Below are 19,174 nucleotides of genomic sequence, written 5' to 3'. Positions count from 1 at the left end.
ACGCGGCATTCATAAAAAAATGTATTCAGTACCCAAGTCAGTCATCAGTCATCAAAGATTTGTATATAATAGTTATGTTATCGTAGCTTTAAAATAATGCTTTATCTAGCAAAAAAAGTAAAAATTGTACCAGTTTTATGACCAATTACAATAGTATGCAATGTTCTGTATAGTGGCCTAATGTACCCCAGGTTATTTTTTCATAAGAGGGAAATTCTAACCAAGAACATAAGATTAAATAAAATGTAGAATTTGGATTAGTTTGTATTGAACTTCTAAGAAAAAAAATAGGAAAAATATCCTTCCCGTATCGTAGTTAGGCGCACAGTAGTAGGCTTCGATGATGAAGTTGTCGATCTCACGTCAACGACCTCAATGGTCGGAATATGACCTGATTACCCTATTGATAAAACGTCAGACTCCCGTGCTTTAGTCCACACTTTCAGTTACAAAAACCTGACATCCGGAAACAGGCATCGGATGTTCGTGAAAGATAATCGGTTTACTTACCTTACCGTAATTAAATATTGGGTCTGGACATAGTAGTAATAAAATATGGCCGCTTGTGAGGGGTAAATTTTTACATTTGTGCACTGATACGTTTGCCGCTGGTCGCGTTAGAGGGGCGGCCTTTCTTGAGGGGTACTTTTGAACTCAAACTCGTCGATGCCAAGAGATTCTGATCGCTGGTCAGGGGACCGTTCATGAGGGGGACCACTATATATTTTGGGTCGGTATATGGAATCTTTAATTCAGAAACATGTGACTCCAGGACTGCTTTGGCTACTGCATCAACGATTTAATTACCTTTATTTGACTTGGCTGTAAACATTACAGAATACCTTTCCCAGATTTTATGAGCAAATCATGTTTCCATCAAATCTGGGATGTTAATGGGTTTTTAGATATAAAGTTTTGCGAGGCTTTCAATATGGACAGGAAATCCGAAAAGATGATGAAGTTGTATTGTACGGAGATTTCAGTGCATTTTGAAGATTTTAGTAAGGCTGGAATCTCTTAAGTGGAAATTGAAGCTTAATCCATTAACTAGTTGGGATATGGTGCCATAGTGTGTTGCTATGGCAGCTTCTATTTTGTCTCCATCTTTGAAATCATCAGTATACAGAGACATATGACTACAATGTTGGTCATCACGAAGTCAGTGTAACTGGCAGAAACACCCACAGCTTACCCTGATTTCAGACATCAGGACCTTTCTGTCGTGCCCATTTTTGAACTCAGTTGTCATGATAGAATGAATACATACTCAGATCTGTAGCAGATCCAGAAGTTGTTTAAGTATAATAAGTAACCGGTTCCTGGATTAAGGCATTTCACTGTGCTGTTTATTTTTGATGTTGATTCTGCTGACTGACATTATTTTGCCCAGAGGTACAGTGACTCCATCACATAGCTTTCAAAATGGTTGCTGCTTACCTTAGCCCCAAAATGTTTCTCTTTCCAAAAATATTGAAAATACAGTTATAAAGGAGGCCCCTTAGACCCAGGTCACATAGGTCATTAGTGTGCCACACTTCCTTGTAGTTTCATTAGCTCTCAAAGTTGGAACATTCTCATTCAGTTATAATTTTATGGGCGCTCAGTGACCTCATACCTCTTCCTGTTCTTTTCTATGTAATGATACTTCCAGATAGATTTTCATCAAAGAATACTGAAAGAAAATGCATGTAAACCTCTTTATTTTTCAGTTATTTTGAATTGCTTGGACCCTTAGAGAAGTAAAAATTTAAACAATTCACAAAGTTAAACTACTCCAACATTTTCACGTGTGATCATTATTAGTTATTAGCCTTTTCAATTGAAGTAGAAGAGAATAATCAGTAATTAACCAGAAGTGGCCATATCATAGTTCACGAGACACATGCAACTTCCACAGGCCTGTGGTGCAGCTTTTATGACATAGCTAAAATAATTGGTTTGTATAATTTTTTATTTATATAAAGATTTGCTGAATAACACTGAATACTGTTCAAAAAAATTAATTTATATTATCATTACTCTCCACAAAATCATACACATCTTCTCACTCTGTCATAAATCCTCTATTTTTCTTGTCGTATTTACATTTTCTAGATGTTTGAAAAACTATATGGATAGTTCTTTCCAATACTGCATCCAATTTTGCAGCTCCCAAAGATTGCCTGGTTGGCCACTCCTGGTATAGACCTTTGTCTGCAGGCACATTATGCAGTGGTTGTAAATATTTTTCACAAGTAGGTCTGTTTTTTACAGAGATAAATAAGGTATAAGAAATCCTCGCTATGATATTTCAGGGCCTGGTATGGGTGGAACATTAACAGCCCAGTTGCAGCTGAAGTCCTGGTACCTGATGTGTCCAGAGTTTACAGGCAGCCTTATGAGAGTGCCAGGCCTGAGGATCAGGATCTGATTCAATTCTTCCGCAGACCACGGCTAACAAATGTGTAAGTAATGTATGTAGTATCTGTAATTATACCAATTTTGTTTTTGCTCCCCTGAACATTGGATCCATCTAGACCCAGATATGCAGTCACATGCTGTGTTGGTATATCTGGGTCTTTGCTGTTTATTAGGATTAAAACAAACAATACCGAATGTGATATGCTCTGTACAATGGTTTGTCTGGATCTGTGTTGTTTGCTATTTGACCCAGCTTGTACATGAATATATATACCACCTATTTATAAGCTAATGGAGAGAATTTTTATATAATTGTAGTTATTTTTAGACCTGGATCAGTATAGACAAGGAACATGTGAGCACAAAATTTGAAATTCATATTCAGAACAGTGATAGAATTTTCAAAATTTCAGGATGAGTTATATTTTCTGCTGATGTTATGTAAATGTGAAATATGGTTTTTAATTTTGTTGACTATAGTTTCTATTTTTCTCAGACAGTGCTGTGATTATGGACTAGACCCTGCTTTCTCAAACTTTTTTTGAGAGCAAATCATTATCTATAGCTTATTGACAGGGTTGTAACCCATGAGTCATAACTCAGGAACTGTGGAGACTTTCACTTTTTATACATTCAAACCTGTCTTAATCAGGCACATGTGGAAAAATGCCAACACTGACCTCATAACACAAGTGACCTCTGAATGGAGGTACAGCTTTCAAACTTGGGATTTTGAACAAATGTCATTGACCAGTTATTATTATTATTATTATATGTTGTTTTTTGTTGTTGTTACCAATACTTTTTAAATTAATCAGTTTATTCTATAATAAATCTCCAGTCATTATACTTGTGCTTAAAAATGCCATTTTTGTTTTCATGGTGGGGTGGATTTTTCTGATAGTTGGTATAACTTCCTTTTTAAAGAATTCACTGTGTAAAATTTATCCTTCTGAAATTCAGGTGGTAAAAGGTTTCATTCATAGATTTCTTAAAGTTTTCTCTCAGTCTGTTTTCTCATGTTGTATGTATTTGCTTATAAATACAAGGCAGCTAGCTGCATGTATATTGCAGCTGGAGTTGCCTGTCTCAGAAGAAAGAAACCTGGGCCAAATATAGAAGTGTCAGCTCAATGAATAGCAAGTCACCCATGTTTAGCGACTTGTGATGCTTTTTTTGAGTTGAAAAACAATGATCCAGTCATGTATTTACTTCCAAATGTAGACATTTCTCTGCTTTTCAAAATTTGTAATTTCCTTGAAAATTATGAACCAAAAGAATATAGATAAACTAGCAACTGAGTGTATTGTTGGTCCATGACCTAGTCTTAGATTATTAACAGTAACATAAGGATTAAATGCTTGACTGTTGACTGTTCTTCTGTAGAGTCAGGTTGGTAGCAGTAGTCAGAATAGCATGCAAGTGTGGTTCATGTTTTAAGGCATAATGCTACGACTCAGGTGTGATTTAGAAAAAATAAGACTATCATATGACATCTGCAAGATAAGACTCTATCTTAGATAGGAATCAGATCAAACTTGGTAAACAAGTTTACATCATGAAATTGTTCATTGAGTTTGATTATGAGCAAGGTCTAAGTATATTTATGAGGTAATCTTGTGTGTGTTTGAACTTAACACTGAGAACCAAGTGCCTCATATCATGATTTTCTTGGACAGGTATTTTGATAATTATTAAGATTTGCATATATTAATCTTCTTGCATCAAGCTAACTGAGCTAGCTAGCTATCTGGGTTTTTGAGATCACATTTCTTTTTGATTAAAGTTAATAAATAGGTTTATTTCATCAAGATCTTGGATAAAAAGTTTGATTTTTTACTGATTATGAGCAGGAGTCTATGTATTAATTATACTATCTTTGGAAAGATATTTTATCAGACTGTTGTTGTTGTTGTTGTTGTTGTAGGGTTTTAATGCCATTTTTCAGCACACGATAGGCTATATATGGCAGCCAGTATTAATGGTGGAGGAAGAACCCGGGAAAACCCTGGAAAGAACCACCGACCCACGAGAAGCTACTGGCAAGCTTTCTCACATACCCACATTGGCTGAATCCAAGACTCGAACCCACGCAGTTAACAGACTGTAGTATAAAATGTTAGAGCAACATGATATTAACTTTATTGATGACTTGCACTTGGGGTAAGGACAAATTCACAGAATTTAGGGTCAAAAGGTCAAAAATCAATGTCCCTCTGACAGAATAAAGAAAAATTGTTTCCACAGGATTATTTGAGTTCTCTGTCATATAGAGTTACCAGACTTTATGAATGGCTGCATTTGCAGTAAGGAAGAACCCTAGTGACTTTGGGGTCAAAAGTCGCACGGCAAGGATACTGTGACTGAAACAAAAACATTGATTTTTCCACAACTACTTGGAGATGGTTTGCTCTTGGGGTAAGGAAGAGCCCTATTGATATAAGATCAAAAGTTCAAAAATCTAGATCACTCTGACTGTAATTATAATCACATACCTGGACCAAACGTTGTGGATGACTTGCATTTAGGGTAAGGAAGAATACAGTATAATCTGTCTTGGAAGACCACTGCTATGTGAGACCACCTGTCTTGAGGGACCACATTCTCAATGCACAATTTATTGATTGTAGAGCATTGTGACTTGTTATGAGAGACCATCTGTTTTGAGAGATCATAATTGTTTGGCTAAAGAGGTGGTCTTTTTAAGACAGGTTCTACTGTATTGTCAGTTTTGGATTCTAAAGGTCAAGGCCACTGTGATGGAAAGATGAACAATGGCCTCTGCAAAATAAATTAGTTCCACTTGAGAGTTCCACAGGACAGATCTGAATCATTGTGGAGGGGTTATATGCTAGGGGTAATGTTGAAGCCTATTTATTTTTGGGGTCAAAAATTAAGGTTACTGAAGAAACTTCCAGTTATCTACATATAGGAATATTAAAGACAGTGTGTGAACGTAATGTGATGTTCACAGTACTCTTGTTAAATACCCTGATATACTCTTGTTGAATACCTTGATATACTCTGTGGATAGTTTGACCTTTTAATTGCATAATTACCTGTGCTCATAGCCTTCTTTTGGTTTATAACCAGGGATAGAAAAATTCAATACCCAGTAGTCCAGAACAACTGTGAATTAGAGCCAGACAACCAGTGTTTGAGGGTAAAGTGTCATGATGCAAATGAATAAAATGATCTACCTGCTTACAATGAAAAGTAGAAATTGGAATTTCAGGATTCATTTTCATATAATTTGAAAAAAATGCTTAATATTGAATTATTGATTAATTATCTTTTTCGTTGCAATTACCTGAAAGATTTTTAATCTGACAACCAGATTCTATGGGGCTGGGCAACCAGATTTTTCATTCAGATGGGCAACTATGCTTTATTGAAATTTGTTCTGCTCCTGATAACCCCTGTTTTTTATTGGAAAAGGTACCAGTGTAGTGTGGTATAAGAAAATTCCATCTTTGAAGACATATTTTGTGTTCATGAACCAAAGCCATATTCCTATCCATGAATTATGACCTATGATTGGAATTTCTCCAATACTGATAATCAGTTCTATAAATCTGCTCTTTTGTTTAGAGATGGCGCTTCTCTGATCAAAGGGCTTGGCAGCCTGGTGGAAGAAGACTATGAAAAACAGCTCATGGTCAGCCTAGAAGAAGCAATCCCAGTGAATTCTGATCTTCTCCTTCATTGCCAGAATCCTGTTCCAGATGATAAATATGCCCTAAGTCTTCCTAAGAATTCTGGGTGGGTATCTTTAAATTTATAATTTTTTTCTGTCAGAAATGTTCTTAATTCTTAACCTTTACTTAAATAGCAATGTTTTGATTTCAGATTTGGATTGTAGTTTGATGAATCAACACCTTTTGTACCAGTTGTCAGATGTAGATGATGCACATATCAAAAATATGCCTGAAAATTTGTGTTTCACCTTTAGCTCACATTTTTGCTGTGTAATCTTGTTGTATTAGCATGATTTTTGCTGCGTAATCTTGTTGTATGGATCTGTTAGCATGATTTTTGCTGTGTAATCTTGTTGTATGGATCTGTTAGCATGATTTTTGCTGTGTAATCTTGTTGTATGGATCTGTTAGTATGATTTTAGCTGTGAATCTTGTATGGATCTGTTAGCATGATATTTGCTGTGTAATCTTGTTGTATGGATCTGTTAGCATGATTTTTGCTGTGTAATCTTGTTGTATGTATCTGTTAGCATGATGTTTGTTGTGTAATCTTGTTGTATGGATCTGTTAGCATGATTTTTGCTGTGTAATCTTTTTGTATGGATCTGTTAGCATGATGTTTGCTGTGTAATCTTGTTGTATGGATCTGTTAGCATGATTTTTGCTATGTTATCTTGTTGTATGGATCTGTTAGCATGATTTTTGCTGTGTAATCTTGTTGTATGGATCTGTTAGCATGATTTTTGCTGTGTAATCTTGTTGTATGGATCTGTTAGCATGATTTTTGCTGTGTAATCTTGTTGTATGGATCTGTTAGCATGATTTTTGCTGTGTAATCTTGTTGTATGGATCTGTTAGCATGATTTTTGCTGTGTAATCTTGTTGTATGTATCTGTTAACATGATTTTTGGTAAACCAGCTTTAATGGATATCCATCAGACTTGGCTTTTGTTAACATTTCTCGGCTGTGTACCAGTTCTTGTAATAATTTCTGCATGTGTTTTATATATTCCATTATTTTAGAAACTCTTACGCATGGCAACCTTCCAAGGAAAACTATTGCCTATGGCAATACTTTTCATCATTTGATTTCACAATCAGTCCGAGAGATGAAAAACAGTGCCATCATGACAATATTGGGGAAACGAAAGCAAGTTTTAATGAACCTAGAAGGCCAAGTTCAAGCTTGTCTGAAGTATCACAGCACATCCACAATATTTGCCCTGGCCATACTGTAACTTGGAACTCAGTAAAATTCCTAGATCAAGAACAAGCCTGGTTTGAGTGTTTTTTTTTATTTGAAGAGTTGATCTACATTCTTGTGCACAAACTGATGCTGAACAGGTATGGGGTCAATTACAACCTGCCACATATCTGGGACAATCTGTTAACATTGCTCACCGTTCCATCAAGTGATGCTAACAGTCAACAGAAATTAATTTAAACATGGGCATAGATTATTTAATGATGTGGATTGACATTATAATTGATGGTAATGTGCTTACAACTGTAAGAGAATGAAATAAATTGAATATCAATGATAAACCAATCAAATGGATCCAGACTATACATAGACACTATACTCAGCGAGGTACTTACTCTATTATGAATTTTGGGGGAGGGGGCACTATTGTATTCGCTGTTGGATTATTGTTCACTGGCTCTTTGGACTGCATTAACCATAAAAAATGATATCCTATAAATATACTGGTTGTACATCATAATTAAAGTGTCACATAGTAGAGTTAATGTCAACGTTAGAAAATCATCACACAGATATGATCATGAGTAATGTTACTTCTTTCTTTTAGATCCTATGTCATACATTACATGATTGATGAAAATTTCTACAAAGAATTGCTTTTGCTGTGTCGCTGTTTTGGATTATTTGCCCTTGAAAAACACAAACCTAAAAACCTTCATCGGTGGATTCTGAGGTAATTGTTTCATCTTGGAATCACTTTTTGCTATCTCACATAACATTTAATTCTCTAAAATTAAGCATTGAATCTGTCTTCTATTTCTTTGTTTTGGTTGGTATTCTGAACATGATGGAATAAATTTATTCTGGAAAAGTCAAAGCATACCCAGACTTGTACTGTCTGGAGTTAATACTACAAAGCATACCCAGACTTGTACTGTCTGGAGTTAATACTACAAAGCATACCCAGACTTGTACTGTCTGGAGTTAATACTACAAAGCATACCCAGACTTGTACTGTCTTGAGTTAATACTACAAAAGCTAATATACACTGATGCATGCTAGTTTACCAGAGCAATATACAGAATAATATGACAGTCATAAATCTCAGTGAATGTTTTATGACATTTTTAATGCTGTTTACAATTATTTTGTGATGAATGCAGTTATGGCTTGAACCAGAAGTAAACAATAATATAGGTGTACAGTCATTGTTTGCAAATTATTGAACCCAGGTTAATTTCATCCCTGAAAACTGTCCCTTCTCTGCAGATCTATTATGAAAAATGACCGGTTTTAAGGTACCACTTTTTGTGGCAGATGGAGTGGTGTCTCAAGATAGGTTTTACTGTAACTCTTATTACCTACGATTATATGTCATTCAAAGATGCACTTGGGGGGGATTCATGGGTTACAGGTAACTTGATTGTATAATTCTTGAACACAAGGCACTCATTTGCATGCAATGGCAAATTTTGAGGGTGTTGGACTGAAATAACATCCACTTAAAGTAGCATATTTTTCAGTGAAAAAGAGAGCAATCTGTCGATTTAAAAACCATCTTCTTCTCTCAATTGATCCAAGAACAAAAATATCCTGGATCCATGCCTTAACATTTAGAATAGAAAAACATGTCTTTACACATCAGTTACCCAAACTTTTTACCAAACTAGACACTGGAATTTATCCTGGGCTCAGAAGTAGTTTTTCCTCCAATGGGTGTGTGTGTGTATGTGTGATTTAGACTTTTAACATAGCTTTAACAATTCTGCAGTCATATCGCTATGATGTCTGCAGTGTCACAGTTTATAGTGATGTTTAGCACTGGGGCAACATGTCACAGACATGTAGCATGATGTCCCACCCAGTCATATTATCCTGACACCAGACCAACCAGTCCTAACACTAACCTCTTAATGCTGAGTGCCAAGTGAGCTAGTACCATTTTTAAAAGTCTTTGGTATGACTTGATCGTGGTTCAAACCCGCGATCTCCCCGCATCCAAGGCAGACGCACTTCCACAAGGCCACCTGAGCAGTCTGTTCCTCCAGTCTCATGATAGAGATGGATTTTTCGTTACCAAGGCAGTTTGATTAAAATGCCTTGCCCAAGGAAACACCATGGTGTAATTACATAGGTGTATAATATTTATGTTTAAATTTTTTTTATACTGATATTTCCGTTACTATTAAAGCAACACTTGAGCCTGATTCGAATCAGTATAGTATCTTAAAATATAGGCCACACTGACCAATACTGTAGATTCCTTTACTTAGTATATTTGTGGTGATCAGTTTTCATTGTTTTGTTGAACTAAATCCTTCTCAATGGTACTTAAATTCACATGTGCTGGAGTGTCTTTCTAACTCGTCTGTATTTTTTACTTCTCCAAAAACTTCCAGGTGAATTTTGATCAGTCTTTCTGTAAATATTTCTTTGAACATATTCTGCCAAACAGTGTTTTTAAGGTTTCTCTGGCAACCATAGGCTTACAGAGCAACCACTAAAGCAGGTATGATTAAACTTTGTAGGAATGTTCCTCAGGGTATGTTCTAACAAAGTTGTTGTTTGAATTGCTTTGTAGGAATGTTCCTCAGGGTATGTTCTAACAAAGTTGTTGTTTGAATTCTTTGTAGGAATGTTCCTCAGGGTATGTTCTAACAAAGTTGATGTTTGAATTGCACCCCTAGCAGTTGTATGGCTTATATAGGATCCAATATTTTATCAATATTCCAAAAAGGTTGCCCTTTTAGAGGTCTCCGTAGAAACCATTTGGTTTCATTAGCAACAATTGGTAAAATGTCTTTGAGACAAAATTACCCAACTAAAACGTTTCCTTGTGTCCACTTGGCTTGAAGCAGGGGCATGTTTATTGTGGTCCTCTCTGGACATCTATCCATCCATTCCAAGAAATTTGTTAGCAAGATTGCACAGGAGTCACTATGCATAATGGGATATTGTATTATATGTCGGAGAAAAATTATATTGCTATTGGTGATACCACTTTTATTGTCACAGTGGAGATATCACTTATGGATCTACTTTCTTTTTCCATTTAGGAAGTATTTTTCCCCTTATTTATATTCTTCAGACCTTTTATTTCTGTATTTCGTTTTATTATTTTCTTCTCTCTCTCTCTCTCTCTCTCTCTCACCCTTCCTCTTTCTCTTCCATCAGGATGAATTGATCTTAAGAAAAATTCTTGAAATCATTGGAGAAATCAGGTATTGATTAGCGTCAGTTGCAAACCAAAATTAAGTGACGATCCCAATTTGGGTGCAGTGACTGCAAGCCTGCCAAAATTCATGTCTGAATGCAAAAATAAACAAAAACGGGAGCCAGATTCCATACAAATAAGCTCACAGTCTTTAAAATCAGCTGTTTAACGTAACAATCTAAAGACTGTTGGATCATTCTGTTATGTTGCTGTAGTAACCCCACGCCAACAATGTTCACTCCATCAATCTGAGCAAGTTATGTGTTAATGAAAATACAAATCGATTAATTTTCGTATGAAAACAGTCAATTATATGACAAATTACACAATTTCAATCATTATGTATAATCTAAATTTGTGAAAAGTAGCTGTCCTGAAATGTTAAAATTTTGGAACTTTTTATTGATGTTGTAGTGCAGCCATTAATTGCATTGAAACAGAATGAAGAAAAAAATACATGGAATATAGGTATAAATGCCTTTAAAAATATGTAATAGAAAGAAAATCTACATTTTGTGAGTATATATTAGGAAATTTTTCATTTGTGAGGTGGAAACATTTTATGTTATCATGGCTTTGGATGAAGTTTATATAGCTATTTGTAACCATCATTAATTTGTTACAGATTTTGGTGGTACGGATGTACATCATTGTTTATATTTCTTTTTATCACCTTACAGATGATGATATTTCAAGATTCTTGTGTGTGGGTATCTGTGCCCCCTATACCTATTTATAGTTTTTTCATTCACTTTAGATATCAAAGTAATCATTCCAAAGAGCAGGTTATTTCTAATAACAGATGTTGCAGTGATGTGGAATACAATTTCTTTCTACTATTATCATGAAATGGTGGTTTACTATGTTTGTAGTAGATGTATTTTCTTTAGAAGTACAATGGTTAATTAGTGCACACAGGAAGCACAATATTCATTTCTCCAATGCATGGTTTGGCTGAATTTAGTAATTTCAGATCCATCACATTGCGTACCGTGAGATATTGTACATCGTGATATTAATTAGAGAAAAGGAAATAACCACAGGCTGAATTTTTTCTATGCTCTTTTTCTTGCAATAGTGAATTATTTACAAACAGAACATTGATAAACAGGAAACATATCAAAATAATGTTACGTGAGATACGAGAGTAGGTCACTGTGTGGTGTATGACTTATCTTTGAAGATTATGTACCAGTCTAGACTCTATATGGTATATGACCTGCTCTTTGAAGATGATGTACTAGTTTAGACTCTCTGTGGTATATGACCTGCTCTTTGAAGATGATGTACTAATTTAGACTATGTGTGGTATATGACCTGCTTTTTGAAGATTATTTACTAGTCTAGTCTCTCTATTGTATGACCTGCTCTTTGAAGATTATGTACCAGTCTAGTCTCTATGTGGTATATGACCTGCTCTTTGAAGATTATGTACCAGTCTAGTCTCTATGTGGTGTATGACCTGCTCTTTGAAAATGATGTACAAGTCTAGACTATGTGTGGTATATGACCTGCTCTTTGAAGATTATTTACTAGTCTAGTCTGTGTGGTATATGACCTGCTCTTTGAAGATTATTTACTAGTCTGGTCTTTCTGTTGTATGACCTGCTCTTTGAAGATTATGTACCAGTCTAGTCTCTATGTGGTGTATGACCTGCTCTTTGAAAATGATGTACAAGTCTAGACTATGTGTGGTATATGACCTGCTCTTTGAAGATTATTTACTAGTCTAGTCTGTGTGGTATATGACCTGCTCTTTGAAGATTATTTACTAGTCTGGTCTTTCTATTGTATGACCTGCTCTTTGAAGATTATGTACCAGTCTAGTCTCTATGTGGTGTATGACCTGCTCTTTGCTCTTTGAAGATGATGTACTAGTTTAGACTATGTGTGGTATATGACTGGCTCTTTGAAGATGATTTACTTGTCTAGTCTGTGTGGTATATGACCTACAGAATATTATGTACCAGTCTAGTGTCTGTGGAGTATAACCTGCTCTCTGAAGATTATATACCATTTTAGTTTCTGCATGGAGTATGACCTGTTCTCTGAAGATTATGCACCAATCTAATGTTGTGGAAATCTCTAGTCTTGGTCACTAAGATTTTGATATGCATGCAGACTACACAGTTTGCTTCATTGTGATGCATATCAAATTGCTAGTTCAGTATTGCAATTTGCATTGTATAATAGTCTCCACACCAAAAAATATTGTGATATATATCATTTTATCTACTTTGTATTCTGATGCATATTTATCACAGATTTCTAGATGATGCATCAATCTGACTTCTTTCTCATTCTAGGTTTGTTTATGCTGGAAATGATATGTACCTAGTGGGACATCCTTCCAAGTACAGCCAGCTCAAGGCCAAGACCAGCTTGGTGTTTAAAGCTGTGTAAGCAAGAGGTGATAAAACGCACCAGTTTAGGCTGTTGACCAATGTATGCCTAGGAACAATGTATTAATACATTAAATTAATAAATATATTTTATGGGTTTTTAAAAAAAATAAAAATGTCTTGTTTTAAAAGGGGTTGAATCTTCACCATCCGATATGTTAAAACCTGTATAGATTTGATACCTCTAATTTTTTAGACACAAAACATTTTATTGAGAATATTAGTTTACTTTTTCTTGCATATTAAATTAAGAAACTTGTGCTATTTCTTAAAACTGCAATTTTAAAGTAAAGTGACCATTTGTTGCTATACTCAAGGTTTCTGTTTTGTCCGAAGTAAAATTATCGACATTGTCATGAATATTAAATTATATTGGATAGCTGTCATATATTGTATGTGGCTTTGATAAAAACAGGAAAGAGTTAAAGTTTATGAGAACAGAGAACCATAGTACTGACAAAACTGATTGATATTTATTCATAAACTTCATTATTTAACTTGAAAATATTTTATCATTAGATGAACAGTATTTTCTTTAATAGAAAAACTGCACAGACCACCAAATGGTTTCTAATCTTCATTCTTGATCTTACGAATGTTCATTGTTCCAGGTTACAGTGATGTTTTGAACAAATGTAACTGGTTTTGAGAATGAAAGTTCATTTTTCTAAATTACAGATCAAAGCTAGACATTGATTTCCTGTTTATTTTATATTATGTATATCCAATACCATTGATGGTACCAAATGATATAACCTGTTCATTCCATTATTTAATTTGACTGGAAAACATGGTACATCTTCTTCCTACCAATGGAACTTGTATAAAAAATGTAAACATCTTTGAGCAGTGTAATGATTGATCTGACACTTCAGTAAAGAACAAACCATCTGATTTAGTTTTCCCCCCAAAAACTTGAATAATCTGTTGGTTGTCATGGAAACATAATAAGTAGCAAGTTAATAGTGAAATGAATGTGTCATTGAGTTATTACATAGCTCATTGCTTCTTTTGCAATTAGGAGTATTTATTTATTTAGTTTTACTTATTTACTTATTTTTCAATTTTGTATTTATTGATTTATAGATTTTTATTTCGTTTGGGAATTACAGTTAAACTTGATCCTCAAATGTTCTAAGCTTAATTTCATGAATTTTGGCAATTTCATTGTGGCCATATTTACAGTAAATTAAAAAATGTGAGCACCAAATTACTTTGGGAGATTTATTACAACTTTAACAACTACAAAGTATTTATTACTTTATGTACTCAAATTTTGTCAGGTTTTACTAATCGTGTCAGTTTATGTTAGAAGTCATTTGTAGTGTTTATCCATAGACTGGTAAACTGCATGTACAACTTTGAAAATATTTTTGTTATACTATTCTCTGTCATTTTTTAAGCCACTTGGTAACATTGTTATAAATACCAATTCAAGCATCAATAGATAAATAAAACAATAATCCTTATATAATGTGACTTTATATTTTTGTGAAAAGGAAATATATTTTATCAGTGATTTTTGCCAATTAACAGACATAACCAGTTAAGATGAGGCAAGGAGTACCTTGATCAAGGCTCTAATTTGTACTCACCAGCCAGATACTCTACCACTTAAATTTATCCAGGCCTAAAACATAAATACCACTTACAAGTTAATTGGGAAAAAAAGATATTCTGTATCTTGGAACAAAATGAATTATTGTAGAATAATTAGAGCATTCCGTAGCTAATTGAAAATATATCTTTCAACATCTTCTTTTATCAATACTCCTAATTGAAGTTTTTGTGCTATTTGTGGCATTACCTTTTCATTTAGAGAGGGAAAACTCTGTTTTCTTTTTGTCAAAGAGAATGCATGAAAACTCTTATTATTTCTCCCAGTAGCAGATATTATTTATAGGCAACAAATGTCGTATTCAGCATCGTGATGAAATTTTGTGTAAATTATGTTCTGTACAGTTTATAATGATTGATATGATGATTTTCATTGATCATTTATTTACTAATTAACAAAAAAAGTGTGGTTTAATTCATTTATCTATGAATTCTAAAACCATATGTGAAGATTAATGTTTTAATGCTTATTAAGGTATTTATCCATGTATAATATGTACCAAAATCTGAACAGCTTAAATGCAGATTTGCTATAGCTTCATTTAGGGTCTCTACAATTTTTTTAACTTTATCCAGTGTTACGTGTTTAGGCTCGAATAAACAGTAACACAAGAAAGAGTGAAAACAACAAGCTTTGAAAAATATAACAAATAATTCATTTCCCCGGAAAAATGCTGTAAAACTAACAAATAAATATGAGAATTTACGGTTTTCAGAATCAAATCCAAAAATAATACAAGAATAATCTACGAATAAACATTCTGAAGTCCTAAGATTGAAATGTTCTAATGATTCCAGGTTTAAATCCTGATGAAGAATCCAAGATGGAAGGCAACGACGTATGCTGTAGCCTATTCAGTTTTGATGTCTACAGTTCCTTATAGAAACATAATAATCTATCCTTTGGTCTTGTAGATCCAAACAGAATTTTCAATAAATGTCCTTGTTCAAGAATTCTGCATGAATACATTAATATTTCCAGAGAAACTAATTACTCTTTTAGAGTACAAATAAGTTGGAGAAAAATTAACCAATAATTCAAAAACTCAAAAGTTCATTTCTGGTCACAACAGAAGAAAACAGCTTGACATCAAGTGTTTAAAAGCCCTGAACTCTTGAGATCTCTTTCTCTAAACATCACTATTAATACTAAGTATTTTGCAATTTTGGAAATGCCTAATTGTGAAATGTATTGCAAAATAGAAGATGACATAATCATGTTTACATGTAAAAGTCACATAGCTCCTGTATGTCCTTGATAAGAACCAATCATTTTACTTCTAGAAAAAAGTTGTTTACTTGACCCTCAATCAAGGCCAGGAACTATGTCAAAAATAGAAACGAGTATTTCTATTATTAGGTATCTAAGTTAAAACTCTCGTCAAATTCTTGTAAACAAAATTACATTATATTGACATGTAAAGAAAATAAAAAGATTCCAAAACCGACAAACAATCAAATAAAATCAAATAGAACTTAAATCAAATATAAATTAAATCTAATATATGTAACACTAGTTAAACAAACCTGTCATAAATCTGAATGGTATACACTAGGGTATACATTTACTGTTATATTTGAATTGCACACATTTTCTTTGTTTAGGAAACTGATCTCACACAATACTGTTTAAGTAGAAAATATGATGTCAAATCAGCTAATGACACAAGTGGATGAACATAAAATAGTTCAAAGCATGTTAATTTGCATAATTGTAAATACTGGTCTGTGTTATATAAATCAAATCAATTATTGGATGATTTTTATTCTTGCCATGTAGCAGACTGTCAAAATATTTTTACTTTAATTTTCTTGCTGACTTTGTATTTGATAGTGGATTTGTTTCTTCCTCGCAACAATATTTGGGTTGATTTAGCTCATGACAACAAAATATTTTCTCTCTCTCTTGTTTTGTCTGTCTCTGTCTCTCTGTCCTTCTCTGTCTCTCTCTCATATTGAAACCGGATTAGTAAAGATTACAAGCCTATCTGTGATAGGAAACAATGATCCATTGTTGGCCACCCAAACCAATTAAAGAGCTGATTATTACTAGGAACCGACTATCCACTTAAATAAATGCTAAGTCCAAAAATTGAATGTTGATATTTATTTTGAGGTCATCTTTTTCTTTTCTAGAATCTTGTTTCGACCAATGATAATTTTATCATTTTTGTACAAAATTCAAAAGGAAATCCACATTGTACATTTATACAGCCCATCCCACACATTTTACTTGTCTCTGCAAGGGTATAGATAAAATGTATCTAGATAGTATCATTTTAAGTAGTAGATTTTATAGTGTTATAATTGTGATAAAGATCAGAATATTTTCTGTAAATTGTAGTTATATTTAGAAAGAGTTTATTTATTAATTTTTTAGACATTCCATATATGCATTTATTTTTGTACATTCCTATCGTTATAGGCATTTATTTAATATATTCCACCATGTTTAACATAATTCTTTTGTAACAATTGATTAAATTTTAAAGAACATATTATATTTCTTGTCTAAAATCACACCCACCTGCAGATACAATGCAAGCATCGTACTTAGTCTGGCAGACCAGAGTTTTTGAAGTTGATTAAATAAATGACTTCAAACAAATAGCAGACTCTAATCTGCCAGAGCATTTTTACATTATGTTTACACTTGGGTTACCATTGCATATTTGTACATTATAAATAGTACAGTGATGCCTCATTATTAATCAGGTTGGAGGAGTCATTTAAGTTTTCCATGTTACAGGTGAAGTCAGTGTATAGGTGCCAGGTATATTATACATAATACAGTGATCCCCTGTTTTGAAGTGGGTTGAGGAATTCATACAAGTATCCCCTGTTTTAAAGTGGGTTGAGGAATTCATACAAGTATCCCCTGTTTTAAATCTGATTGAGGAATTCATACAAGTATCCCCTGTTTTAAAGCTGATTGAGGAATTCATAAAGTATTCCATGTTATAGGTGAGGTCAGTATATAGGTACCAGGTATATTATACATAATAAAGTGATCCCTTGTTTTAAAGTGGGTTGAGGAATTCATACAAGTATCCCCTGTTTTAAAGCTGATTGAGGAATTCATACAAGTATTCCCTGTTTTAAAGCTGATTGAGGAATTCATACAAGTATCCCCTGTTTTAAAGCTGATTGAGGAATCCATACAAGTATCCCCTGTTATAGGTGAAGTCAGTGTATAGGTACCAGGTATATTTTACATAATAAAGTGATCCCCAGTTTTAAAGCTGATTGAGGAATTCATACAAGTATCCCATTGTAAAGCTGGTTGAGGAATTCATACAAGTATCCCCTGTTTTAAAGCTGATTGAGGAATTCATACAAGTATCCCCTGTTTTAAAGCTGATTGAGGAACTCGTACAAGTATCCCCTGTTTTAAGCTGATTGAGGAATTCGTACAAGTATCCCCTGTTTTAAAGCTGATTGAGGAATTCATACAAGTATCCCCTGTTTTAAAGCTGATTGAGGAATTCATACAAGTATTCCCTGTTTTAAAGCTGATTGAGGAATTCATACAAGTATCCCCTGTTATAGGTGAAGTCAGTGTATAGGTACCAGGTATATTTTACTTAATAAAGTGATCCCCAGTTTTAAAGCTGATTGAGGAATCCATACAAGTATCCCCTGTTATAGGTGAAGTCAGTGTATGGGTACCAGGTATATTTTACATAATAAAGTGATCCCCAGTTTTAAAGCTGATTGAGGAATTCATACAAGTATCCCCTGTTTTAAAGCTGATTGAGTAATTCATACAAGTATCCCCTGTTTTAAAGCTGATTGAGGAATTCACACAAGTATTCCATGTTATAGGTGAGGTCAGTATATACCTATTAGATACATTATACATGGTACATTGGTGCCCCATTATAAAACTGGTAGAGTGAGTCATACAAGTATACCATAAGGCAAGTGTATATGTAGGAGCATTTTATATTTTTTATCATTGCATAATTAAGTGAGAGCTGTGACCATACTCCCCTTATAAAAGGGACTGTGTTATGCTGAGGTACATTATAGTGAGGGTTTGCTGTACATGCATGTATAATTTTATATCAGATTTTGGATATGTTGTCATTGATGTATTACTGTTCATATTACCTGTTTTCGTGTTTTTACATATCATCAAAGCCATCTGTTACATTATATCTATTTTATGTAGATCATTCCACTATGCAGTAGTAAATGAACAATGAACCCTCAACTTCATTAGACCATATCTGCAGTATTTACAGAATTCAGCTTTGTTAAACACTCACAAATATTGTATTGTTCATACCATTAACTATTCCTGAATTAAAAAACAAAGAAGAATTGGAGGTATTTTTTTTTTTTGTTACATTTGTCTTTTGTATAAAACATACTGCAAAAAGACAATTAATTCATGACTTCTTATTTTCTGTTATTGTAAATTTATCTTATATACAAAACTTACAGGGGTATCAGGGGGTCTGAGGTGCTCACCTTTACAAATCATATCTCACGTCAGTCCGCATTCTAGTGTGAGCTTTGTTAATTTGGGTATGTGAAACAGCTTGCCAATGCAAGTAGCTTCTTAAGTTCAGTGGTTCTTCCTTCTGTTTGCCCCGATTCTTCCTCTACCAAATTTACAGGGGCCCCGAGTGG

General features: G+C 33.9%; 1 protein-coding gene across 3 annotated transcripts in view; it reads left to right on the top strand.

The window, feature by feature from the left end:
- The window catches only part of LOC149787914 (protein O-linked-mannose beta-1,2-N-acetylglucosaminyltransferase 1-like), a 164,523-nt gene extending 145,661 nt beyond the window's left edge, over positions 1–18,862 (top strand). For all 3 annotated transcript variants that reach the window (XM_089974161.1, XM_089974160.1, XM_089974162.1), the window contains exons 23-26: positions 2,295–2,444; positions 5,992–6,162; positions 7,910–8,035; positions 12,824–18,862. In XM_089974161.1, the coding sequence (XP_089830287.1) occupies positions 2,295–2,444; positions 5,992–6,162; positions 7,910–8,035; positions 12,824–12,920 (544 nt within the window). In that variant the 3' untranslated portion in view covers positions 12,921–18,862. The remainder of the gene's footprint in view (positions 1–2,294; positions 2,445–5,991; positions 6,163–7,909; positions 8,036–12,823) is intronic.
- Positions 18,863–19,174: the final 312 nt, after the last annotated feature.

Source organism: Sinohyriopsis cumingii, chromosome 11 (genome assembly GCF_028554795.1).
Source record: "Sinohyriopsis cumingii isolate HCF-2022 chromosome 11, ASM2855479v2, whole genome shotgun sequence".
Lineage (NCBI taxonomy): Eukaryota > Metazoa > Mollusca > Bivalvia > Unionida > Unionidae > Sinohyriopsis > Sinohyriopsis cumingii.
Note: the sequence above shows the minus strand (reverse complement) of the source record. Positions and strands in the feature narration are given on the sequence as shown.